The following is a 27320-nucleotide window of genomic DNA, read 5'->3' on the forward strand; positions in this document are numbered from 1 at the left end:
TTTCAAAGCAAAGCAAGTCTGGAATGTAACCCTCAGCTACATTCTAAAACCATGGTAACATCTGAACTATTACTGAAGTACCTATTTTCAGCAGGCAATACACACTAGAGATGTAGAAAAACTTAACAGTGCCACTAAAACTGTAAATCAATTTAAAATTACAATTAGTTTGAGGGTAAATAATTCCCATAAACCTAATCTAAGGTGTAGATTAGCTTCCTTCCAAAAAGCACACACAGGAAATGAACGGAGATTTTGATAACCTGTAAATCATTTGCCAACTTGTAAAACAAAAAAATAGGCAAAGTGGTTAGCCAATCTGTAAATTGTGTAGACCTAGCACTTTATCAGGAGCAAAACTGAGGAGTTATGTCACAGTGCTCCAGTTTTGGATGACCCAGATAATGTAACAATGAACACAGGTGAAATGAATACCAGCTTTTAATACAGGGAAATAAAAAGGAAACGACGACAGTTTAGGGAACTTGCTCACAGTATCACATATATTTTTACTAAACATCTCAATGTCTTTACCTTAAGAGAAAGCATAAATGAAAACAGCCCAAATCAAGGCACTAGCTCATCCTGATCTCATAGTTAATTTTACTCTGAATATATGATCACAGGCCCTTTACAAAAACAAGTAATTACTCTGGCTTTGCTTTCATACTGGTTTCTGGTGTATTAATACCTGTAAACACTTCTGATCACAAAACAGCTCTGACTCACTAGTTGAAGCTCCAGGTGAGAGGCTAAGAAAACATCAGTGCAATTCTTTAAGCTGGGACTACTGGATGCTAATAAGCATCCCCTGAAAATTACCTCAAAGTCAGTAATTTCCACAGGATACTGTATCACTAAATCATATTTATACAGCGTATTGATCCACATACTTCACAAACACATGCTGGTACCCACTACTATCTCAATGTTTACTATTGCAGTCTTCATACAGAATAAGCTCCCTTTATCTCTCAGTATCAGCCTGCATTCCTCCCAGACACAGCTGTTTTTAAAATTTATGATGTGCCTCTTTCAGTTCTCACTTTCCCAGGCAAAAAAAAAAAAAAAAAAAAAAAAAAAAAAAAAAAAAAAAAAAAAAAAAAAAAGCATAATCGTTAAAAAATACTTCATCTGACAAAGAATGAGAGAAATCAAGCTCTGAACATGGAGGAAAATTCTGCTTAAGCCACTTATCAAAGAATCCCAGAATGGTTTGGGTTGGAAGGGACATTAAAGACCATCTAATTCCAACCCTTTCCATAGGCAGGGACACCTTCCACTAGAGCAGGTTGCTCCAAGCCCTACACAACCTGGCTGGGAACACTCCCTGGGACAGGAAAATGGCACCTACTCATTAGCCTTGCCCCATGCCTCACCACTCTCTTCTGCTTGCACATCATCAATGATCCTCAAATTCCAAGGACACTTCAAACTTTTCAGGAAATATCTCTGGAATAACCCTAATGCCTTTCTGAGGCTACCTAAAAACAGAGGCCAGACAAAATTAAGAGACTAAAAAGCAGTTATATTTATTGAAGGGCCTTCAGGTACATTTGGGGCAGACAAAGCCCCTCCAGGGGCTACACCCAAAATGGACCACGGGTCATGGGTTTTCATATTTTTGTAGGTTTGGTCCATTTGCATATTGGATGTTAATCTTTCATTTACAGCTTCAGGTAAGGAAGAAATTTACCTCAAGTTTGCTCCCCCAACTCACTTTTGTTTACATTTCTCAGGGCCTGAGACAGTGATTCCCAGGCCAAGAGAGGAATTGTTTTGTCTGACCAAAATGGGAAAGCAGTAGCTGACACTGTATATGGAGTTTAGAGTTATACACTGAAGAACTGCAGGATTAAAAAAAAAAAAAAAAAAAAAAAAAAAAAAAAAACACTAAAATCCTAGGGCATCAACCTGAGTGGCATACACAGAAACAAGCAGACACAAGGGCACCTCTTCACCATTTCCAGGAGCACTGGTTTTGCCACCTTGCTTTGTTTGAATCAGTCTGGGGCTGCACAAGATTAACTTTGGGGTTACTATTATCAAAAAGCCCTGGGCTCCATTCCACCACTTGGCAGCTCTGCAGCTGAGCCAGCCTTTCTCTCAGCTCACAAGAATTCCAGCTTTTCAAAGGATTACAGCTTTTTCTGTGGCACGGGAATGGAAAAGTCCTTGATGTGACTGACCCACAAACTGCACTCTCAGGCACACCCGGGTATTAACAGAGGTGATCATAGTAATAGCAACAGAAATACCAGAAATGGGTCATGTGTAGTACTGGAGAATTCAAGGTTCTCACATGTGACATCTCAGTGAATTGTTTCACAGTGAATTTCACCTGGAAGGGATGGCTAAAGACTAGAGTCACCACATACATGCCCTTAATTAACAGCAGTGTCATCCATGACTCACCACCTTCCTGCAGGGAACCAATTCCCTTAGGCAGCAGTTTGAAGGTTTGACTGCCTTGCACACACCAGGGGGCTGAATCAAAACCAAAACAATGACACAGTAACCCTTCTGGGATTTTTTTTCCCTTCAATCTTTACTTGCCTTCCATTCTGGAAGCACACCCATAGCTGACACTTAGATTTAGCCCTGATTGTACAGAACACTAGTCAATTAATTCAGCATTTTCAAGGAGCTTTGACAGTCGTGACTTCAATGTCCTTGCTCTATATGGTTGTCCACAGGGACAACAAGAAAGAGGTTAAGAAACCAAGGAAAACATTTCCACTTTGTAGGGTAGTTCAGATCATTCCCACAAATATAGTGTGTAAAGAAAAAAGTCTTCAGAAAGCTGTCAGTACTAACATCATGAACAAGGAACACACTCAAAACAGGACAAAAACTTAGGAAGAGTGATACTTAAAAACTGCATCATCAGCTTACAAAGAAGCACTATCATGTGTGACACACAGCACCATGTTCTCAGCATTTCAAAGCCAAACATAGACAAGATGGAGTATTACAGATAGAATCACCAAATAACTTGGGTTAGAAGGGAGCTTAAAGAACATCTCATTCCACCCTCCTGCCATGGGCAGGGACACCTTCCACTATCCCAGGTTGCTCCAAGCCCTGTTCAGCCTGGCCTAGGACACTCCCAGGGATACAGGGACAGCCACAGCTTCTCTGAGAAACCTGTGCCAGGGCCTCACAGCCAGGAATTCCTTCCCAATATCCCATCTAACCCTGCCCTCTAGCAGTGAGAAGCCATTCCCTATGTCCTGTCCCTCCAGGTCCTGTTCCAAGTCCCTCTCCAGCTCTCCTGGAGCCCCTTTGGGCCCTGGCAGGGGCTGTGAGGTCTCCTGCAGGTGAACACCCTCAACTCTGTAAAACTGTCTCCCCACACCACACTAAAAAACTGTAAATGCAGGTAAGTTCCATGGCTGTACAATCCCCCAGCTCTCCCACAGGACCCTTGAGGAGGCAGTAGGACAACATAATAAAAACCTTGTTTACATCCTGCTACAGCACAAGGCCTATCACAATCCTCATCCGCCTGGCAAACACGACAAATCCATGGATACGGAGTGCAGAACAGCAGGAAGCAGAAGGAATCTTTTTACGAAACAAAAAGACGATCCACAATAACACCACCCACACACGCTCCCCCACTCTCCACCCTCCATCATTAGAGGCCGCACAAACACGGATGTAAACACGGCCTGGCGCGGCCACCCCCACTCGCGGGACCTTCCCTCGCCCCCACCGCCCGAGGGGGACGCCCCTGGCCCCCCTGGCTGCCATTACCTTGGGGCGGGGGCGGGCGCGCCGCGGGGGTCGCACGGCCTCGGCCATGGCCCCCTGCCCGCGCTGAGGCGGCGCCGGCCGGCAGGGACGGGCGGCGGACACGCCCCCGCGCCGCCGGCCAATCACAGCGAGAGATGGGCGGCGGGACACGCCCTCGCATCACCGGCCAATCACAGCGAGAGATGGGCGGCGGGACACGCCCCCGAGGCACCGGCCAATCACAGGGCGCCGCTGGGATGGGGCGGGGCCGAGGCCCAGTGGGCGGGGCGAGGTGAGGAGCTGAGGGAGTGGCGAGGTCGGAGGGGGCCGAGCGCGGCGCTGGGGGTGGACGGGCGCTGCATGGGGACACAGACACTCCACAGGGACACAGGGGCACACAGAGCATCCAGTGGGACACACAGACTAAGTCCATGGGGCCACACAGACACTTCATAGGGAGACAAAGACCACCCTTGGCAACACAGAGAGTGTTCATGGAGACTTAGACTATCCATGGGGTCACACAGGCCATCCATGGGGACACTTAGACTGTCCACAGGGAGCCATAGATACTCAATAGAGACACACAAACACTCCACAGGAACACAAAGAGCATCCATGGGGACACACAGAGGCTCCATTGGGACACACAGAGCATGCAGGGGTCACACAAAACATCCATAGGGACCCACAGACTACCCATGGGGACCCAAGAGAGTGTCCATAGGGACACACAGAGCATCTGTGGGGACACTTAGACTGTCCATGGGGTCACACAGGCCATCCATGTGGCACACAGACACTCCATAGGGACCCACAGACCATCCATGGGGTTACACAGAGCATCCATATGGATCCTCAAAGTGTCCATATGGACTGTCCATGGGGACCCCACAGACCATCCCTAGGTGAATGGAGTCTGCTGTAGGGACCCAGAAACAGCCATAAAAACACACAGATTGTCCATAGGGACTGACACAGACTCCATGGATAGGTCCACTATAGGGACCCAGAGATCATCCACAGGGGCATACAGGCGATCCACAGGGACTGACATATTGTCCTTAGGGAAAAACAGACACTCTATGGGGACACACAGACTGCTATAGGGACCCATAGACTGCCCAGAGGGACTAACAGATAGTCTATAGTGAACCAGAGATTCCTATAGGGACTCAAAGACTGTCCATAGGGCCTACCCAAGCTTCTGCCACAGAGATGTGGGATGAGGAGCCAAGCCCTCACTAGTGAGGATGGGGAGTGTGAGGTCCCTTCTGTCTGTCCCAGGGCCTGAGACACCCCCAGCAGAGCAGGAATGCTGGCTCAGCACTGGACCAGCAATTGCTGTCCCTCAGAGCCCTGTCCTGGCACCCAGCTCCCCAGGGAGCTGCAGCCAGAGCAGGGCCAGGCCCCACTGGGAGCAGGAGTGACTTCTCCCAGTGCCCGGGAGGATGAGCCTCCCCAGATCTCAGTAGCACTTGGCAGAACGCATCACAGTTTAGTCAATGGCCTTGAACAAGCACTGGTCTCTCCGTGGAACCTTGTACTTGGGGATCAAGAAGTCTTTGTGTTACTAGTGTAACCTGGAATTTGTTGTATCTATGGGAAAGGTAAACTGTACGTGGGTGTAGGGGGAAACCTTTCCCAACCCCAAGTCTGGGATTATTTCCGTGCTTTTAGTAAATGTGCAAGTCAAGTTTTAGCCTCACTGTGGATCTCTACAGAAAAGTCGAACAGCAACTATTGTGCTCAGTCAGTGGAAAAAATCTCAAAAAAGAAAACATGCAAGTTTTTGCAGAGCAGACACTTTCAGGGCAAACAACCCTGCATGGTCTGCAGCTCTTGACTAATCATAAGCACTTCTCATGCCATTCTCTTTTGGGGTGTTTTCTCCCACTACTGTGTTGGTATTGAGCAAGGACTGAAATAAAGGCTGATCAAGAATGTGGTTTTGTAGGTTTCCATCCAGGAGAGACTACGATGCTTTGCATGGATCCCAAACCCATCCCTGACAGAAAGTGAACATGACAACTTTAAAAAAGAATGCAACCAGAACACAAGACTCAAAACTTATTTTTTAAAATATATATTTATAGAACTAAGACTACAGCAGGCTCCTTCAGAAGAATATTTGTATCCTTGGTCTTTCAGAAATAAATAGGATAGCTGACTCCTTGGCATGTGCGCTCTGCACAGCTCACTGTGAGGCAGCACGGCAGATGTTAGAGCTCAGTCTCATCTTCCCCACACAAATAAATCCAGTAAAAACCCCAAGGACAGGTGAGCTGAGGCACGTGCTGAAGCCATGCAATTCAACTTGAATAACATCATAAAAACAGCAAATCCTGTTGCTCCAGGTTAGAGACCTGGCGGCAGGTTTAGACAGGTAAATTGTGTTTATCCCCATATCCTGTGTCCCTGTATCCAGTATTGCAAGGCAGCGAGAAGCAGTGAAGCAGCACTGCACACAGGGACATCAGAGAGACCAGTAAGGACTCTCTGAGGCACATAAGTTTCTGAATCAAAGCCATAATCATATCTATATATGTGGCAACAACAAGGGCAGGAACTTTCAGGAGATGTGGTCAAAAAACAAGTTTCATGGCTCCAGCAGTTTGTTTCCAGTGGTGCATAGTCAGAACAAGTCCAAAGTTTAGAGAATCACAGAAGTTAACTAAATCATAGAATCAGAGAATCCAGTGATGGTTTGGGTTGGAAGGGACCTTAAAGACCACCTGGTTCTGATGCCCTAGGATTTTAGCTTTTGTATTTTTGGTGGGGTTTTTTTGTTGGTTTTTTTTGTTGTGGTTTTTTTTGGGTTTTTTTTTTGTTTGTTTGTTTTTTGTTTTTTTGTTTTGGTTTTTTTTTGTTTTGTTTTGGTTTTTTTTGGTTTTTTTTTTTGTAATCCTGCAGTTCTTCAGTGTATAACTCTAAACTCCATATACAGTGTCAGCTACTGCTTTCCCATTTTGGTCAGACAAAACAATTCCTCTCTTGGCCTGGGAATCACTGTCTCAGGCCCTGAGAAATGTAAACAAAAGTGAGTTGGGGGAGCAAACTTGAGGTAAATTTCTTCCTTACCTGAAGCTGTAAATGAAAGATTAACATCCAATATGCAAATGGACCAAACCTACAAAAATATGAAAACCCATGACCCGTGGTCCATTTTGGGTGTAGCCCCTGGAGGGGCTTTGTCTGCCCCAAATGTACCTGAAGGCCCTTCAATAAATATAACTGCTTTTTAGTCTCTTAATTTTGTCTGGCCTCTGTTTTTAGGTAGTCTCAAAAAGGGTCCAGTTCCAACTCCCTGCTTTGGGAAAGGACACCTTCCACTCGACCAGGTTGCTCCAAGCCCCATCCAGCCTGGTGTCCAGAGCTTACCAGGCCTGATAAACCTAAATGCTCACAAGACCCTCATCAGAGAGGTGGTTGGAAGAGTTGAATGATTTCCTTCAGATCCCTCCTGGGACCTCCCAGCAGGCTAGATGTGACACAGCCCCTCCCTGAGTAGATGTAAATCAGCTTCCAGTGTCAGCACTTAAGCCTGGAGCACAGCTACAGCTAAGCCAGATATGCTTAGCTGTAGCTAAGAAATCTTGCTCCTTTAAGCAAGATTTCTGAAAGATGTGAGTAAAATTTTGCCTGAATGACAAGTTTCATCCCCACTAATGAAAGACTTTAAGAACAGGCAAAAGCCCTTAGGAATAAGCAAAACCTGAGATCTGAGAGGGATGCACATAACCTGAACATAAGCCAGCATGCCCGAAGCATTGTGCAGAACTCCTCTCAGTACATACAACTTCTTAGTGATCTGGAAAGTGGGAGACTCCAGACTTTCTAGATGGCTACACTTTAGAAGAATTTCAAATCAAAAACTTCTTCTGACACAGATCATCCCTGTGTCTGGTCCTTTTCTTCCTCTGAGTGTGAAGATCCATCAAAGGAGTTTGCTGATCAAAGGCATAGATTTTTAGTAAGCGCTTTCTAAATGTACAAATAATTACCGGAGTCCTCAAACATTCTCTTGAAAAGCAGAAGCACTTCAGCTCTGTGTGGCTGGGAATAACTGAAAACACCATCTCTGCCATGCTGGTAAGACCAACAATGTCTCCTGCCTTCTGGAAAACCTAGAGAACAGGATGAACAGTGTCTAAACCATAGCTACAGCTCAGACAAGCAATGAGAGGGCTGACAGAAGTGTCACTTCCAGTCAGTCACCTCAAAATGTCATTCCTTAACCAATGGCCTTTCTTTCTCCACTGTCTCTCCTCTGTGTAGCGTCATCTCATATTAAATCCTTTCTTACAGAATCCCAAAATGGTTTGGGTTGGAATGGACGGTCAGGACCATCTAATTCCAACACCCCTGCAAAGGGCAGGGACACCTTCCACTATCCCAGGTTGCTCCAAGCCCTGTCCAACCTAGCCTAGAACGCCTCCAGGGGTGGGGCAGTCACAGCTGTCTGGGCAGCCTGTGTCAGGGCCTCACCACCTCACAGGGAAGAACTTCTCCCTTCTAGCTGATCTAAATCTACCCTCTTTTAGTATAAACCATTCCCCCTTGTCATATTACTATCTGCCCAGGTAAAAAATTCTTCCCCCTCTTTCTTTTAAGCCTCATTTGTTCATCAAAAGTGGGTACTTACTGTGACTGCTAGAAATGTACCAAGCTGTAGCCATCAACAGTGGCATAATCAGGCTCCCCTGAAACACAGAGCACAAAAAAATCCCCACAGGTTTCCCATGAGAAGTGATCATTACGTGACTTTAAACAGAGCAGAAGCACCATACACTGGCCATCCATGTAAAAGGGATGGGATGCAAGAGTGAATAAGGCTCAAGCCAGACTGGGAGAGCTGGGGGTGTTCACTTGGAGAAGAGAAGGCTCCAAAGAGACCTTAGAGTTCCTTCCGGTGCCTAAAGGGGGTCCAAGGGAGCTGGAAAGGGACTCTGGGGAAGGGCTGAAGTGATAGCTCCCTTGTGTGGCCAGAAAGCCCATGAAGCAGTAACTCACCTGGTGCACTGGTCGGGGTGGGCAAGGGTCCCCTCCTGCACAGAAGGAAACACAGAGCTGAAGATCTGCATGGCTAAAGGACTCCCTTTGTCCTGGTTCTGCATGCCCCAGCTGCCCCTGCCCCCAGAGCTGGTGGGAGAGCAAGAGGTTTGGCCAGCCTGGGCTTTATGGAGACCTGACAAGGCAAGTCATGGTGGGCTCATCACCCACAGCCCACTTGGCAAACACGGGAATTGAACCTGACACAATGGAGGAGAGGAAAAACCAGAAAGCACTGACTCGGGAAAAAATTCACAAGTGAGCCTCAGGGAATGTCTTTGTACATGCCTTTGCCCAGAGTGAGGCATCAGGAAGCCATAATTGGACATGACTCCTCTCTCAGTGTGGCAGCCAGAGTGGCAATTCATCCTTAGTGTGAGTCTTGGCCCCAGTCATCACCTTGCCCCTGACAGAAAAACCCTTCACCATGTCCTCCCTACCCAGATTCTCTCCCACGAGAGTGAATCCAGCTCTGCAGTTCCTCCCTTCACCCACAAATGCTTTTAACTCTCCTCAGACGGACAGATCACACTAAGACCCATGCAAGCAAATATTTTCCTCTGATACCCTTACCTCAAGCTTCCAATAGATTGAAAGATGCCTGTTTTGAGGGTGCAAGCATCATTTGCAATAACAATCACAGTGGTACATGTTACACACCTTACCTTGATATAGGTACGGGAACTGGACTTCTCGCAGGAGTCACATTTCTCTGGGCATTATAGTAGTTTTCATAAACAACAGGAGCTAGGAAAAGTTGACAATAGTAAAGTACAAGCCTATTACAGACAGAAAATACTTCATATAGCAACATTCAGCTGCTAAGTTTTTCCCCTCTCTGAGAAAATGCCTGATCAGGAAACTAAAAAAAAGGATCTATGATCTCCAGGGGCTCCAGGGGCTGTCAAAAGTGGCAGAGACTAGTGCTGCATGACAACAAATGAAACACAAATTGAATGTTTTCTGCACACAAGATGATGCTGACAAGAGCAGCCAGCTCCATGAGGAGTACAGGGCAGTCAGCATTACTTTCTTAGATTCTCTGAGCTCTTACCCGGAGCCAAACTTCCAGTTTTGCGTAAATTTACGAAAAAATCAACATCCTTCTCAATGCTGCACATTTCTAAACTCTTGCGGATTTCCTCATATTTCTGCAAAAAGGGAAATAAAATGCATTTGAATACATCAGGTCAAAAAACAAGGCTTTTTCCCAATTGCTTACCACACATAGGCTGAAACTATGCCCAGTACTCACACAAGCTTCAGTGTCAGGGGAATCACAGAATCCCAGAATAGTTTGGGTTGGAAAAGAACTTTAAAGCCCATCCCATTCTACCCCCTGCCATGGGCAGGGACACCTTTCACTAGACCAGGTTCCTCCAAGCCCTGTCCATCCTGGTCTTGGACATTTCCAGGAATGAGGCTACCACAGTTTCTCTGGGCAACCTGTGCCAGGGCCTCAACACCCTTAAAAAATGTGGGAATCCCAGAGGAAACCTCATTTGTAAGAGTTTTGGCCAATCCTTCTGCTTGCCCACTCATGCCAGTATCTGTCGTCAATCAAGAGCCACAGCCCAATTCAGATGTAACACAGCTTAGTGCCCAGGAAAACAAATTGGGCTTTGCTTTTTATGCAGAAAAATGAAGATTTTTAGTTGAGGTACCTCATCATTTTGGACACAGCCCAGGGAGAGCTGGTTGATGTGGAGCCAGAGGGCATTACGGAAATAGTTGATCCGCTCACACTCCTGAGTCTCAAAGAACTGAAACAATACAGACAAAACTGTCCATAACATCTTTAAAACAAAGGCAAATCTCTTTTGCCCTGATTGCTTCTCATCCCCACATGCCAAAACAAAGCTAACTGCCAGGAGCAGTTGGTGTTGGTCTTCTGCAGGAAAAAAGGAAGCCATGAGTCCTCTGGATAGTGCAAAGGAGAAATAATCCCTTTAAATTACCCAACCAGGTAATTTAAAGGTGAGTTCTAAGCTTGGAAAATCTGCAAGACTAATGGGGAGGGGACCACCCAGCACATTTATACCTCGAGGGAGATGAAGCCAGCTTCCTAAAGGCAGTTTAGGACTCCAAGGTACCCCATGCTCCTGTGGTCCCAGCCCACTTCCCTTGCACAGGTACCCTTAAATCACAGAATCATTTAGGTTGGAAAAGCTCTCTAAGATCATCAAATCCCACCATTACTCCCACACTCCCAAGGCCACCACTAACACATCTCCCCAGGTACCACAGGCACGTGGGTTTTTTTAACATTTCTATGTTTCAGTATGAAGTAATGATAAAAAGCACTGGGGAGGTATGAAAACAGAGGTGTATTGATTGTTTGGTCTTCTTGCTGTTTCCTGCCCAGCCCTTTCCAAGCAGGTTTAAACCCTTTTGAAATCTGCTGTCTGGTACACCTCAATTTCACATGCTTTTACACATTTCCATGAACATCCATACTTGTTACCACTTATGACCTTTGCAACACATGGAGAGGAAAACTTCCACATCATCCATCTGCAAAAGTGAAACTGCTGCTTTCCACTCCCTACCACAGAATCATTAGGTTTGGAAAAGCTAAGAACATCAAGTCCAGCCACTAACCCAGGACTGCCAAGCCACCACTAAACTGTGTCCCCATCCTAGAGGCTTCCAGAGAAGACACCAAAAGCACACCAGCACAGAGACACCCATGCACACCACACAAAACAGCAAATTCCAGTTCAAAAGGGAAAAGTAGAATTGCAGCCTGAAGAGAAGCAACTTGGAAGGGATCAGCTGGGAATGGGAAAGCTGGTTGCAAGCCTGAAGCAGATCTGGAATAAAATCTGTCTTTGCAGTCCCCGTCCATCCCTTGGTCATAGATCACAAGCCAGCAGCAGAGCAGCTGCTCAGCCCTCTTGCTACCAGTCTGAAATTCCTCAGCATGTGCTAGAAATCCCTGCTGGACCACTTCCCTGTGAGGCAGTCTACTTCAGTCTGATACACCCAGAAACCTTGACTCCAGAAGCCATGCTTGAGACACACATAGAGCTAGCTGCAATAACATCCTGATGCTTCACCACCAGGGGAATACACAGACAGAAAACCTGCATTGCCCCTGAGCCCTGCAAGCCAGGATTGCAAACCCAAAGGACCATACTGCCACGTAGAGGTGCTTAGGGGCATTTACCTCGCAAGCTTTGATGTGCTCGTTCTGCCACTCTTCCCGGATCTTCTCCATTGTGGTCACACTCTGCTGGTAATTCCTGTCTGCGAGACAAATCATATTTTGGCTGAAGCGGTGGAACATATTTGGCAGTGGGGGTGGAACAAGATGACCTTTAAGGTCTCTTTCAATCTAAATAACTTTATGATTCTGTGACTCTATGACTGACATTCATTTAAAAAAATCCCTTCAACAGAAGATAATTCTAGTACTGTGAGAAAGGCTGGAAAGGCTGGGAGATCAGGGATAAAGCAGAAGGACATGGCTTTGGCTGGGGCCATGCAGTCTTCTCCGGGGAAGTTGCCCACTGCTGCTATCTTGGGCATGTGTTTCCGAGGAGTTCTGTGACCCAAGAGCTGGAGCTCATCAACAAGCCATGCCACGGCTTTACAGCCTCCTGCCCCTGGAAACACTCCCCTCACCCTCCCAACATGGTATTTCCACACTTACCAGTATCCTCTAGTGCTGATTTTGTCTGAGCCAGCTTCAGGAACAGCTGCCAAAAACGGGAGAGACAAGGAAGATGGAGAGGAGGCTGGGTGCATCATCAATGGCACTACAGCCCCACTGGGGAACATCACCTGCCACCCCATCTCACCCGAAAACCCAGAGCTGGGAGAAGAGCCATGTGGCATAAGAGCTGTAAGAAAAGACATCCCTTTCCCTGCCTACGCCATGGCCACCCACTTCCCGTACCTTCTCCTGCTGCTTCTGCGTGACCAGGTTGGCGTTGCGGTGCACAGCCTGCTCCGCCTCATCCTTGTCCCGGCAGCGCTGCTCGTACAGACGCTTGGCCTAGGACAGACACCACAACAGCCAGATGCAGACACACCTCGAGGGGAGGCCTTGGGGAAAAGCTCAGCCTGCAAGTGAATAGGCTGCCTGCAGAGCAGGGAATGGCACAAAAGGTGCCCTGCAGCTTGGGAAAAGCCTTGCAAGGCAGGCTGCTCTTGGATTGGGGTGAAAAGCTTCTGGCAACCAAGGCCATGGGCATGTCCAGAGGAGGGCTGGGGAATGGGCAGGAGCACAAGTTTGATGAGAAGCAGCCAAGGGAGCTGGGAAAGGGGCTCAGCCTGGAGAAAAGGAGGCTCTGGGGGGACCTTCTGGCTCTGCACAACTCCCTGACAGGAGGGGGCAGCCAGGTGGAGGTCAAGCTCCACTCCCAGGGAACAAGGGACAGGACAAGAGGAAGTGACCTCAAGTTGCATCACAGGAGGTATAGAGTAGATATTCAGAAAAACTTCTTCACAGAAAGGGTTTTCATGCCCTGGTAGAGGCTGCCCAGGGCAGTGGTAAAGTCACAATCCATGGAAGTGTTCAAAAAAGGTGTGATGTGGCACCTGGGGAGATGGGTTAGTGGTGGGCTGGGCAGTGCTGGGCAAATGGTTGGACTCACGCATCTTAGAGGGCTTTTCCAACCTGAATAATTCTCTGATTCTTAACCATTTGTATCCAACCCTGCAAGGCTACCACTAGCTGTGGTTTTGGCATGCTCTTCACTGTTTCTGGGCACACCCTGCACACCATTCACACAGACACAGCATCAAGAGTCGCAGAAGAGGAGGAACCCCTCTCATTTAAGAGTGTCCCAGTGCTCTCTGTGTGTGTGTGTGTGTGTGAGAGAGCAGCATTAACTCATATGGCAAGAAACAGCAGCATATTTGCTTTACCTCCATGGTTTTCTTGTACTGAAGATTCCTATTTTTGTGAATTGCCTCCATTATCAGCTCTATCTGTGAAGACAACAGACTTGGGGTCAGCACATCACTGACCATCAAAGCTCCAGGACACACTGTGTGGCTTAGAAGAGAATGAGCCACAGACCACAATGAGATGTGTTTAAAGACCTTCAAGCACCCAAATCATCTTCACAAAACTCATCTTTTGTACTTCTGCCTAAGCCTTAAATTGTGTATGTAAAGGATCTCTACAAACTAAATCCTAGCAATATATAGAACTGTATCACCTCCACAGACTCTGGCAAAACTGGGAAGCCCATTCCCCTCTTCTATATCCAAACCAGTCTCTGGTTCTAGCAGTTTTCCCTGGTCTTCCAGACAAAGGAATCTCAAGTCAGAAGAAGTTAAAACGCTTGTCCATTTTAGCAGTTCCTATGGAGATCACACAGCACTATAAACAAATGCTTTAAAAACATTCCAGTGCTGCGGCTGGCCTCAAAAAGCACACGGAGAAAACATGGAAGTGAGAAGAAGGAAGTTGGAGGTTACTACACAGTTCAACACAGTTACAACACATAGGAAGGAGCTCAGTACTTCCCCAGTCCCCATGGTCAGTGGGGGCATGGCAAGGGCTGGGACATGGCATGAGACAGCACCAGACCAGTCCCTTTCTGGGGCAGGATCAACACCCTGCAGGAAGGCATGTCTTCCCACAGTGCCTGACCTTCTTGCGGTGCAGCTTTTGCTTTTCCCTGAAGTCTTCCATCTTCTTTGCTTCCTCCCGAAGGGTTTGCGCCAGCTGGATGTGACCTTGTCCCACATTGTCTATCTCTGCAAAGAGAAAATAAATTCAATATTTATATATATATTCCTAAAGAGACTGTTTCGCAAGTCAACTTAGAACACATCACACATCCCCTTTCAGAAAAGTGAAAAAGCTCCAGCTTGTCTGAAGCAGCCTCCAAGCAGTGCTCACCAATGTAAGGATCAGTCCTGCTGGGACCTGCTCCCCAGTTTGAGAAAACTCTTCCCCTCATGCAGGTAAATCTAGGCATGTTTCAACACACTGCAATGCCCCAGGCCAGCATGCAACAACTTGGAACACAGAAAAATGAAGGCTAAAACAATCTCAGGCTCCTCTTGCTGAAGGCAAGCAGCCACACTGTGAAACACCACTCCAGCAAGTCCACCAAGGGAGCAGAGCCAAATGCCAGCTCCTGAGTCAACCCGCAAAGCTGCTCTGAACCCACAGCTGTGAACTGTCAGCAGTGGTGAGGGCAGAGCCATGCCAGGGAGGACCACAGAGGCAGCAAAGAAAACTGGATTGGGCAAGGGATGGACTGGGCACATGATAGCAGAGTGCTCATACCTTGAGGATGTCTGATGGTATCATGGCAGGGTGTGATACATGACAATGTACACTGGCCAAAGCACCACCTTTTAGATGCTCCAGTTGGAATCACACAGTCATTTAGGTTGGAAAAGCCCTCTTCAGATCCTCAAGTTCAAACCATTCCCCCAGCACTGCCAAGGCCACCACTAACCTATCTCCCCAAGTGCCACATCTACATGGCTGTTAAATCTCTTCAGGGACAAGGACTCCACCACTGCCCTGGGGAGCCTGGGCCAGGACTGGACAACAGTTTCCATGAAAAAAAATTCCAAGTATCCAACTTAAATCTGTGCTGGCACAACCTGAGGCCCTTCCCTCTTATCCTGTCCCTGTTCCTTGGGAGCAGAGCCTGACCCCCCCAGCTGTCCCCTCCTATCAGGGAGTTGTGCAGAACCAGAAGGTTCCCCCTGAGCCTCCTTTTCTCCAGACTGAGCCCCTCTCCCAGCTCCCTCAGCCACTCCTGGGGCTCCAGCCCCTTCCCCAGTTCCCTTCCCTTCCCTGGATATGCTCCAGGCCCTCAATGTTCCTCTTGCTGTGAGGGGCCCAGAGCTGTCCCCAGGTTTGAAGTATGAGTTACAGTGTGTTTGTGAAGAGGACGAGCCTGTCCAACAAACTCCAAAGGAGCTTCCCGTGCACAGCTTCCTATGTACAACATAAACATGACTTCTGAGCTCTAGCCAGACCTAAAAGCCCAAGAGATCCCAAAATGATGCCCTGTGGGTGTCCAGTCTCACATGTCCTGGCTCACTCTATCGCAAACCCCACACACAGGGGTGAACTGCACCAGCAGTACAGCCTATGCCTGGCCTCAGCACTGCACAGCTTTAGAGATTTCTCTGCTTTTTTCTTCCCAAGCAGTTGCCTTCAGGCTCTTGAGCTGCAAAGTGTCCTGGCAAATACAAAGAATTACTTACGTTGTTTGAAAACATCGAGGGATCTCTTCAGCGTGCTGAAAAACAAAGGCAGGGCATTAAAAAGTGTGGAAAAGCACATTCAGGCACAGGCACCAAGCAGAGCACCTCTTCCAAAAGAGAGCTCACTCAACAATGGCCAAAGTACCTCAAAGTACATTTATTTATCCTCTTAGTACCTCCAGCTTTTTCCCCTCAGCAGATATAACACTGCTCACTTGGTCTGACACCAACTTTACATCTTTCTGAACACTGGATGCTATTAAAAATTCAAATGTTTCTAGCAACCTCCTAAAACTCTTATTTGAACAGATGAACAATTTCAACACGGTGTGTTTGCCAGTGGTTGGGAAAGTAGGGAGCTTTTCTCCCTATTAATATTGCACAGTAAAAATGTCAGAAACATTTTAGGTGACACGTCAATATGAAACTGTAAGTAAATGACCAGGGCATGTAAAAAGTATAGAAACAAAGGAGGAAGCAGAAGGCGCTGAGGGTCACTTGGGAAATGGAGCAAACCGTGGTAGCCACAGCACGCTGGGCTCTAAAGATTTCGTGGTTTGAGCCAAGGAAGTACCTGTACTTTCCTCTGGCTACAAAACCTGGCTGGAGGTAACCCAAGGTTTCATGATCCTCAGCTTTCTGCTGACCCACTAGCCCACATTCCCCCTGAGCATCTATAGTTAACCTGTGGCTAAAGGGAACTTGGTAGGCTCCAACTCATTCATGAAAATTATTTCAGCTCATCTTCTGAACCCAATCACATTTCAGTTCTGTTTTGTCCCACAGCTTCCTTCCTTCTCTTCCTCCTTCACTGCTTCAGGGACACCTATAAAAGCAACTCTGAACTTACTTCAGCTCCGTCTGCCCACAGGGCTTCTTCTTCGACAGGTTTATGAGCTCCTTGCCATATTTTTCTTCTATAATTGCTCTAGTGAGGAAAGAGAGAAGTCAAAAAGAGAAACTATCAATTGGTTTGGTTTGGAAGGGACATGAAAACTCATCCAGTTCTACCCTCTGCCATGGGCAGGGACATCTTTCACTATCCCAAGTTGCTGCAAGCCCCACCCAGCCTGGTCTTGGACACTTTCAGGGATCCAGGAGCAGCCACAGCTGCTCTGGACAACATGTGTCAGGGCCTCACCAACCTCACAGCCAAGAATTCCTACCCAATATCCCATTTAACCCTGCCCTCTGTCAATGCATGGCAAAAAGTACTCTCTGTACCTGACACTAATTCTTAGGGAGAGCACCTGAAGAAGAGAACAAATTTTGTGAGGTGGCATAAATAACACCTTTGAGAGATCATATTATCTCCCCCTCTTGGAAGAAAGGAGGGAGGAATAGAGAGTCCATGTGTTTCAGTTTAAGAACAGCCAGTTCTTTGCAGCTCCTTTGAAATCACTACAGACAACCAGGGCTGGACTTGCTTGGTCAAATGTAGTTCTCTCCATGTGGGCAATCCTAGTTGTTTGGACCAGTGGAAAGGAACAAGTACTGCTAGAGGCTGCCATCAGAACATCTACTAGATAAAACAAATAACACCTTAAATGCCTTAACTACTAACACAGATAGAGACTCTAGTATGGTTGATTTCTGAAGTTCGTCAATGAAATTCACCTACCGTAACTCTAAAAACTCCAGAAACTAATAGAAAAATTGAAAAGAATATGTATTATAGGTTGATTTTTTTTCTACCTAACAAAATTCCCATGAACTTTGTTTGAGACAAAACATCCAGCAGGCACATTCTGCATAGCTGGAACTGTGTAACAGCTGTGTTGGACAACTGGGCCAAGTCCAGAGAGCGGCAAATCCAGGTCCTGCCTCTGATTGCCTCCTGGCTAGACACTTCAGTGGCAACCTACACCTCTTTCAAGTCCAAAGAGGGCACAGAGTGTAGAGGAGGCTTTTGGCACTCTCTGCATTGTCACGATTGAGTGAGACTTGGTTCTCACGGTCCACTTCCTCAAGTGGAAGGTCCAGATTTTCCTGGAACAAGGGATTACAGCCTGAACAGATGTAGGTGCATTAGATATTTTTAGGTGCAGTTCTCCTCCTATGGGTTCATCCCCATTTTGTTTGTTCCAGGATGCTCTGTACTGAGACGTGCAGTCAGAGGTTGGTTTCCTCCAGTTGTCATTATCAAAATGACATTATTTCAATGTACAGTGTTCTACAATGCTCTTCCTATTTAGCCATTGCTAACCAGGTGAACTATAAAGGCAAAATACATGGTCAGATCATCACAGCTGTTTTTGCAGCCACAGAACCTCTGTGGTCATCTCCTCTGATTAATAATGGCAGTACCTAGCCCCACCACATTTTAATGCTGAATCTGTGGGGTGTTCATAATGTACAGAGACAAAGACAGGACAAAGCCATGGCTCTCCTAGGCCAAGATCTTCTAACCTGATCTTCTGCAAGGTAAAAAAGCAAGGTGAACTTCATGGAACAGCATTTTAACAACAGTTACACATGGCAGAAATCAAACTGGGAATACCAGGAGTAGTGCCACAGCACCAGTTCCAGGCTTAACCCAATCCACTGTCAGAGGCAGCTCCCTACCTTTCCTTCAGAAAGTCTTCAAACTCTTTGCAGTTCTTCCTGCCATCGTTCAGATGCTGAATGATGCTGTCATAGCCAACTGTGCTGGTCAGATCCGTGCTCTGAAAACACAGGAACAGGAGTCATGTCCTTGTGGAATCCATGGCTACTGCCACCTCCCAAAGCATTTGCACAGGCCATGGCTTAGTGGGAGTGAACGTACAAGTGCCTCTTCATTAAAATAACTTTTTTTCTTTTAGGAGAGAGTCCAGAATGAGAACAATGGTGGCAATTTGAGACAAGGTACATCTGTGCTACTCACACTTGCCATAGACTTCTGAAGGGTCAGTGTTTCCTTCCAAATCATTCCTTAAAAACACAAATTGCACTGATGCATAAGGGAGAGGGAAAGGGAAAGGGAAAGGGAAAGGGAAAGGGAAAGGAAAAGGAAAAGGAAAAGGAAAAGGAAAAGGAAAAGGAAAAGGAAAAGGAAAAGGAAAAGGAAAAGGAAAAGGAAAAGGAAAAGGAAAAGGAAAAGATGCAGCAATGACATAGGCTGACTTACTCTACCCCACTCTTTCCCCATTCCTACGCATGGCTGCAGAAAAGGGACAATAGTAGGAGCAGGTATGAAGCTCAGCAACAGGAAACAAAAGCCATGAAACATTATCAAGAAAGCTGAAGAGGATAGTGGCAGGATGGAGAGATCCAGGAAATTGTTCAAAGCCAGGATGAGAGCATTCAGAGATCTGGCATAAAATTGTGGGCAGCACAAGAGGGGATTTATCAAGAGTTTATTCCTGGTGCAATAAAAGAGGAGGAACAGGGCTAGCATTTGTGAAAAGTTTAATTAAGGGAAATTCCCTATTCAAGTACTTGACTGTCAGTGATCAGAAAGCAAGAAGCGAAAGGGAGTTGTGGTGGAATGGGACTAGCAAAAAATCCACAAGTATCACATGGGAAGACATGACTGTGGAGCAGAACCTAAGCAGAAATGAAACTACATTTACAAAGTACAAAAATCCCTCCAGAATGAGGGACTGATAAACTGATAAACCCACCACCCACAACTGATTAACTGATAAACCCACAACCAGCTCTCAGGTTGCTCCACATCTTCACTAATCAGGTCCGGGAAAAGGAAACACTGCACTAGAGTCCAGCATCATTACATTTGCAAAACACAGGAACAGCCTAACTTGAATTCCTATCCCCACTTTCAAAGGAAACAAAATGGATGCAAAGCACAACTGCTGGTCACTGTAAGCCCAGGCAGGAAGGAGGGTCAGAGCTCCATCACTGTACATCCTAGGACACCTGGAGGCTCCTGTGTCCTCTTCTGCTATCTGGCATTCTTGGGCTCTCTGTGCCAGGCAGAAGGGTCAAGGGTAAAACTGGGAGTATACCTCAATAATGTGCAGCTAAGCTCCTTGTTTTATCACTCTTCCTTCTACAATGAAAGGATTTAACTCCAGCATGTGTGTTTTCTAAGCACCCAAGGCTACATCAGACCTCAGGGTGCAAGGTGTTACATGAAACACAGAATCACACAATTGTTTAAGTTGGAAAAGCCCTCTGAGATCGTAAACATTCCCCAGCACAGCAAAGCCATTCACCTACCCAGGTCCCCTAGTGCCACATTTATATGGCTTTTAAATTCCTCCATGTAAGTTTTCCATGGGAGGAGCTCCCAGCCCAGATGGAGCCAGGCAGGGCTGTATGGTGTCAACACAACAAGGTTTTCAGAAACCTTCTGGGCAGGTTTGGCACTGGAAGAGTCAAAAGGACCTGCATGACTGGGGGTGCTCAGCCTGGAGAAGGCTCTAGGGAGCCTTCAGAGCTCAGAGCCTTGTCCAGTGCCTACAGGGGGTCCAGGAGAGCTGGAGAGGGACTTGGGACAAGGAATGGAGGGACAGCACAAGGGGGAATGGCTTCCCACTGCCAGAGAGCAGGGTTAAATGGGATATTGGGAAGGATTTCTTAACTGTGAAGATGGTGAGGCCAGGGCACAGGTTGCCCAGAGAAGCTGTGGCTGCCCCATCCCTGGAACTGTCCAAGGCCAGGTTGGACAGGGCTTGCAGCAACCTGGGATAGTGGAAGATGTCCCTGCCCGTGGCAGGTGGAATTGGATGGTCTTGAGGGTCCCTTTCAACCCAAACCATTATGAGATTCTTGACCATTCTGATTCTTGTGACTGCAAAGGCAGGGCTGGCAACAGCAATGGAAGAGGAAGTGGAACATGGCAAGCACGGAGCCATTGGGCACAGAGAAGAAGATTTAAAACCATAATAAACTAATACAAAGGCAATTATGAAAGATGGATAGTTGCACTAAGCCCTGCTGAAACAGAGCATTAGGATCTTCTCTGCCACTCTCCAGCTCACACATGTCCTGGTCGTCCCTGCTGGGCAGAGCTCTGAGCCCACATGCTATTTAGAGGACAGCGCATGGAAACTGCAAACAGATGATTTCAAGGTGACAAAGCAGCACCTGATGTTTCCTAAGCTCGCAAGGCATGCAGCCCCCCTTCCTGATCTGCTGCCTGGATTTGCACCCAATGGACTCAATAACCACAAGGAATTTGTGTGGTGCTTGTGATATTTTGGGGTTTGGTTACACTTTCAGCCAAAAGAGAGACTAAAATGCTCTGCTTGGGATGTGAAAGCACATCATGACTCTGTTTGAGTCACAGCAAGCTGCTGAGCTTGACACTTCCATCTTCTACCTCGCTTTACATGGAAAACCCCTGCAGACATCCCATCCTGTGAGGCAAATGGCATTGGAGAAACATAGAAATGCTTAAATTAGAAAAGCCCTCTAAGACGATTAACTCCAACCACTCCAGCATTGCCCAGCCCACCACTAACCCATCTCCCCAACTGCCACATCCACGTGGCTTTTAAATCTCTCTGGGGATGGGGACTCCACCACCACCCTGGGCACCCTGTTTTTAGGATTAATAACCCTTGTCATGACGAAATTTTCCCTAATATCCAATCCAAACATCACTTGACACAACCTGAGGCCCTTCCCTCTTATCCTGTCCCTGTTCCTTGGGAGCAGTGCCCAACCCCCCTGGCTGTCCCCTCCTGTCAGGGAGTTGTGCAGAGCCAGAAGGTCCCCCTGAGCCTCCTTCTCTCCAGGCTGAGCCCCTCTCCCAGCTCCCTCAGCCACTTCTGGGGCTCCAGCCCCTTCCCCAGCTCCCTTCCCTTTCCTGTCTCTCTTGTCCTGAGGGGCCCAGAGCTGTCCCCAGCACTGGAGGTGCCTCAGCAGTGCCAGCCCAGGGGACGGGCCCTGCCTGGGGCTGTGTCACACCATGGCTGGGACAGCCCAGGGGCCATCGGCCCCTTGCCCACCTGGGCACTCCTGGGCTCCTGTCCAGCCACTGGCACCAGCACTCCAAGGGCCCTTCCCAAGGACCTTTCCAGTCCCTCTGCTCCAGCGTGGAGCTGCAGGGATTGGGTGACCCAAGTGCAAGATCTGGCACTTGTTGTGATCTTGTTGAACCTTACACCACTGGCCTCAGCCCATGGATCCAGCCTGTCCAGAGCCCCATGAAGAGCCTTCCTGCCCTCCTTCAGTCTGTCCCAACCTTCCCAAACTGAAAAGTTTGGGGCACTGCACTTGTTCATGGACCATCTCTCGAAAGGTCTATATTTATTACAAGCTCTCAGTACGTTTCCTCAGCCTTGCATGCGCTTAGAGAAACACACCAGAAGCCGGTGACTATTTAAGTAGTCAGAAACACTGTGCAACTGTAGCTGGCCGTTCACAGTCAGTTCAGCCTCAAAATCACTCAGTGCCCTACAGAAGTTGCTGAGACAAAGAGAAGTGCTTATGCTGGTGCCTGTAGGGAGCAGGGCGAGGAGAGGCTGCATAAGGTTGCAGTTCCTCCCCACTCGATTACCAGAAGGGTACAACAGGACAGACAAAACTCGTTGTAGGGGGGAAAAGGCCTCACTGCAAATTCACCCACTTGGGTCCAGCATCCTGCAAAAAGCAGTTTTTGATTAGGAATTTTCCATTTGAAGTATCCTTCCCCTATGTCAACACCTTCCCTGCTCGTCCCAAAGGCACCAAAAGCAATGGACCATTCCGTTTTGATGCAATGACTTCTTCCCACAAACCCCACCTTGTTCCTTTGAAACAACGACCTGGGGATTTCACAATGCTGCTGCTAAGTTCCACCAGGCCAGTCCCCATTTAGAGAAGGACATGTAGGGGAAAGAGGAAGTGAAACAGCCACCACCAGTCAGCAGCCAGGGAATAAGCCCAGGAACCCAGGGCTGCATCCCCCCAGCCATGGCTTGTTTTAGCAGCATCACTGAATGCACTGCAGGGAGCAGAGCATTGCCTCATTGAAGGCAAAATTACCAATATTCTACTCTCCAAATTGCAACCTGTTAGCCCACAGATTAGAATTAGAGTGATTCTTAGCATTACTATCATTTCTATTTTTACCATATAGTTTTACAGCACCATATGGTTTTATAGCAGGGACGAGACCCAAGGCTGTTGGGTTACCTGAAATATGTGCAAGAGCAGGCTTGTGGACAACAAGGCATGTACGAAGAAAGTGAAAAAAAGTGAAAGAAAAGACCTCACATAGTGAAAGAAGAGCAGATTGCAAAAACAAATGAAAACAAAGTGTCACACTTGCCACCCACTTCATGGCAATCACCAGGCAGGGCAAGGGCAAACAAGCACAAGCTTTGGAGTATTTTTGTTTTTGTACAGCTCCCTCACAGGTAGGCAGGATACACGGCCTGTGGGAGGGTACATAGGAGTCAGAGCATGCAGGGCAAAAAATGTTCAGCTTCAGGCATGTCTGGACTTCAGTCCCTTAGCAAGTAGGAGCTGCAGTCTTAGCTGCAGGAGATGCCAGAAAGCAAACCTCTTTATTTAAGAAAATTCATCAACTTGTATTGAGACCTGAGAGCATGAGCAAACTTCAGTGCAGAAAACCAAGTGGCCCTGTGTTTTCCCAACAGAGCACATCAAGAATATCATACCATCAGCCCCAGCAGGGAACAGGACCCAGTGCAGAAGCAAGCACAGCACCCATCAAAGGAACCAGAACTGTTTAAAAATAATCAGTCCCCAGGTGAGGCTGGAAGCAGTGCTCTGCTACCCCAACAGAGCAAAGGGTGGGCTGCAGCTTAGCCTCCAATCACAGAATCACAGGGTTGGAAAGGACCTTAAACCTCATCTCATTCCACTCCCTGCCATCGGCAGGGACACCTTCCACTATCTCAGGTCACTCCAAGCCTCATCCAACCTGGCCTTGGAAACTCCCAGGGATCCAGGGGCAGCCACAGCTGCTCTGGGCAACCTGTGCCAGGGCCACACCACCCTCACCACCCTATCCTCACAAAGAAATTTGGAGGTCATCAAGCACAACCAGTCACATTTCAAAGCTGGAAGATCCAATACCAAAACTGGCCTAGATTTTGAGAGTTTGGACATTTTTTAGTCTTTGTCCCATCAGTTGGAGCATACCTCCCCTAGAGCGCTCCCCAAGATCTCCTCCTTCTCATCATGCTGTCCTAACCACTGAGAAAATTGCTCCCACCAGAATAACATATATTTTTCCCAGTATTTAGGGATTCTGCAGGTAGAGTGGGATGATGAGTTAATTTGCAGGGAAAAAAAAAGACATGGATATTTTGTTGGACTAGCAGATCTGAAGCTAAGCCAGCACCACCACCATTGTTCTTTAGAACAATGCATGGCATAATCTGCCACCTGCCCGGGATCATTCAACAATGGCTTTCTTTATCTCACCTTGTCTGACAGGTGAAGAACCTACAGAAGATGAAAGTTGTGCCTCACCAACCTCTTTGTAATGATAGGACAAGTAATGATGGTTTTAAACTAAATAGTAAATATAAGGAAGAGATTAATATAAAATATAAGGAAGGAATTGTTTGGATTCAGTCTCCCTCCATCCAACAGTTTATGAGTGAGAGTATTAAAACATTGGCACAGGTTACCCACACAAGCTGTGGCTACACCATCCCTGGAAGTGTTCCAGGCCAGGTAAGACAGGGCATAGAGCATGGTCTTGTGAAAGGTGTCCGTTATCATAGCAGGCTGTTGGACTAGATGGTTTTTAAGGTCTTTCCCAACCCAAACTGCTCTGTGCTTCTATGATTCTAAGAAATCACTTGCTTCAGCAAAGACTTCTTCTGTTTTTGCCTTACACAAAGTAATCTAAGAGGAAAATTGCAGGAGGAAGTACCCACTCACAGCACTCAGAAAGCACACCAGGAAGCTGGATGTGCAGCTCTCCACAGCTCATCTTGATTTTTTTCTTCCTACCCTTATTCACCCCTTCTCCCCAGCCCTCACAGCTGATGCACAGTCACCAGTATGTGGTGTGGCAGCTGCCTGGGGTGGTACCTGCCTTTTCCATGGGCCCAATGACCACAGAAGGGCCTCAGTCTCTCCACTGACTCACATCCATCACGTTCCTGTCCAACCTCCACCCCAGCTGCCTGCCCCAGGCACGTTTCCTCGGTCAGGGGGCTTGGAGCACACAGCCTTCAGAAAGGACAAATATCAGGAAAAATCTCTGGCAGCACCAACGGTTTGGGACTCAGCAAGAACCAGAGATTATTCAGGAAATAGTTGTGTTCACAGTAGAAGTGGCCAAGCAGGGGTGAGTGCCCCATGCAACAGCCAAGACTCTCCTTATCTTGGGAGCTAGAGGCTGCTCCTGTACTGGTGTTTTCTCCCACTGAGCCCCCTCCTCCAGGATCTTCCTCCAAAAAGCACCACAGCACTGCTGGAGAGGAACAAACTGGGCAGAAATAGTCAAAGTCAGCCCTGCGGTGAGAAGCTCTTCTTCAATCCAAAGTGCCACTGAGGCATGACAAACCCTGTCTACTCAGCTCTTCTGGCATCACAGTTATTCCCCCAGCCCAGGGGGTGCTGCCAGCACCCTCAAAAGCTCCCCTCTGCCCATTTGCAAAGCAAAGTGAGCACTGTGGAAAACTTCTGTGTAGCAAATAGCTGGGAAGCAGCTGCCAGATGGAAAGCTGGCTTTATTCTCCGCAACAGGTTAACTTACTAATGATGCTGTGTGATGCTGGTGCTCTGCACTTACTCTGCAGCATTCAGGAGCCCCAAACCTGGTGCCGGCTCTTCCTGGGGCCTGTGCTTCTGTCCCACAGCCTACAAGATGGGAGCTGCTTCCAGGCAACCTCTGGGAAACCCTAAGCACCATTCACAGATGAAGATTTTCAGCCCCAAAAGACCAAATTTGGTAATTTACTTCCTGGTTTCCAATACCTAGAATGAAGGTCCACCACAAGAGGAACCAAGTAGCCACAGAACTGAAGCTTTGCAGCAGATATGTGGGTTTCCTGCACTTCTCCTTTTATAAAAGCATAATTCAGACTAAAAAGAATAAATTGTGGTTTTCCCTGAACTGTTTTTCTCCCTGGATGAACAGCAGAGGCAGCACAATTAATGACTTGCTCTTAGTCCAGGATTAGGTCCTCATCAAGAGAGCATTTTTTGCCATGGTGTCTCCAAGCAGTTCACCAATGGCAAATTAATGATATCAAACCCTTCTGCCTGGCACTGACTTCCTCCAGCAGGGCAGCAGCCACTTTCTGGGATTATTTTGGCTGCATGGAGCAGGCTGTAAAGCCACAACTCTCAACCACATGCATGGTGGGCAGTCCCTGCTGGGGATCACGGAATCACAGAATGGTTTGGGTTGGAAAGGATCTTAAAGCCCACTTCATTCCACCTCCTGCCATGGGCCGGGAAAGCTTCCACTATCCCGGATTGTTCCAAGCCTCATCCAACTTGCCCTTGGATACTTCCAGGGGTGGGGCAGCCACAGCTTCCCTGGGCAACCTATGCCCGTGTTTTATCGACCCAGAGCGTTCAGCAAAGTCACTCCACGACTACGATGGCTGGCTTTGGAGCCAGCTATAACCAGACAGCAGTGATCCCTCCAGCTGTGCCCCCCCCCAGGCTCCGGCTGGTTCTGCCCCCGCTGTCCCGGTCCCGCCGTGCTCCCACTCACCCAGAAGTGGTCCCTGAACCGCGCCTCCCGCATCCTGCTGCCGCCACCGCCGCGCTCCGCCGCTCCCTGCCCTGCCGTGCCCTGCCGTGCTCTGCCCTGCCGTGCCCGGCCCGCCCAGCGGAGTCTCCTCCCACGCAGGGCCGCTCCCGCCCCGGGACCCCGCGGGCCGAGGAGTGGGGCGTGCAGCGGCGGGCGGGGCGGGGAGGCTCGGCGTCCGAGCACCGTGGGACAGACCCACCCGTGACGGCCCATCCCGCTGAGCAGCGCGGCTTCCCCGAGGAAAGACGGAGCGGAGCGGGAGCAGCTCGGCCGGCGGCTGCACAGCCGTGCCCACACCACCTGCCCGCGCGGCTCGGTGCTTCAGGAATATTTTGGGAAGGTTTCGTGGAATCATAAAATTGCTTAGGTTGCAAAAGTCCAACAAGGTCATCGAGTCCAACCATTTGCCGAGCACTGCCAAGCCCACCATTAACCCGTGTCCCACACATCCAGAGACGTTTTAATCCAAGGATGAGGACTTCACAACTGCCCTGAGAAGCCTGTGCTAGGGCAGGAAAAGTCCCCAGGTCAAAAAGTTTTCCCAATATCCAATCTAAATTTATTCTGGCACAGCGGCAGGCTGTTGCTTATCCTGTCCCTGTTCCCTGGGAGCAGAGCCCGACCCCCACAGCTGTCCCCTGTCAGAGCCAGAAGGTCCCCCCGAGCCTCCTTTTCTTCAGGCTGAGCCCTCCCAGCTGCACCTAAACACACACAA

At 48.0% G+C, this 27320-nt stretch overlaps 2 protein-coding genes across 2 annotated transcripts in view; both read right to left on the minus strand.

Moving 5' to 3' along the window:
* Positions 1–4171, minus strand: part of EPG5 (ectopic P-granules 5 autophagy tethering factor) — a gene marked incomplete at its 5' end in the record, with an annotated part of 55442 nt that extends 51271 nt beyond the window's left edge. Inside the window, 3 exons of the mRNA XM_083883168.1 lie at positions 494–534; positions 1380–1484; positions 3760–4171. Coding sequence (XP_083739294.1) covers positions 494–534; positions 1380–1484; positions 3760–4171 — 558 coding nt within the window. The remainder of the gene's footprint in view (positions 1–493; positions 535–1379; positions 1485–3759) is intronic.
* Positions 4172–5848: 1677 nt separating this feature from the next.
* On the minus strand, positions 5849–26639 carry PSTPIP2 (proline-serine-threonine phosphatase interacting protein 2). Its single transcript, XM_083882910.1, has 15 exons — positions 26567–26639; positions 18547–18647; positions 16832–16909; positions 15982–16016; positions 14399–14505; positions 13666–13728; positions 12692–12790; positions 12446–12491; positions 11960–12039; positions 10455–10553; positions 9845–9941; positions 9456–9537; positions 8752–8786; positions 8384–8441; positions 5849–7865 (listed from the first exon to the last, which is right to left on the minus strand). The coding sequence occupies exons 1-14, from the start codon at positions 26597–26599 to the stop codon at positions 8392–8394; spliced, it is 1005 nt and encodes a 334-aa protein (XP_083739036.1). The 5' UTR covers positions 26600–26639; the 3' UTR covers positions 5849–7865; positions 8384–8391.
* Between the last annotated feature and the right edge of the window lie 681 nt (positions 26640–27320).

The sequence above is a fragment of the Zosterops lateralis genome (genome assembly GCF_965231275.1).
Source record: "Zosterops lateralis genome assembly, chromosome: Z".
In the NCBI taxonomy this organism is placed as follows: domain Eukaryota; kingdom Metazoa; phylum Chordata; class Aves; order Passeriformes; family Zosteropidae; genus Zosterops; species Zosterops lateralis.

What these genes read in the sequence shown, in the direction of transcription:
- PSTPIP2 (XM_083882910.1), bottom strand. Translation starts at nt 26,599, where the DNA reads ATGCGGGAGGCGCGGTTCAGGGACCACTTCTGG. An exon ending in GCTGTGTCCAAAATGATGAG is followed by an intron (nt 9,942 to 10,454) that starts GTACCTCAACTA and finishes CCCTTTTTGCAG; the next exon opens with AAATATGAGGAAATCCGCAA. An exon ending in CACCCCGACCAGTGCACCAG is followed by an intron (nt 8,442 to 8,751) that starts GTGAGTTACTGC and finishes TCTGTGTTTCAG; the next exon opens with GGGAGCCTGATTATGCCACT.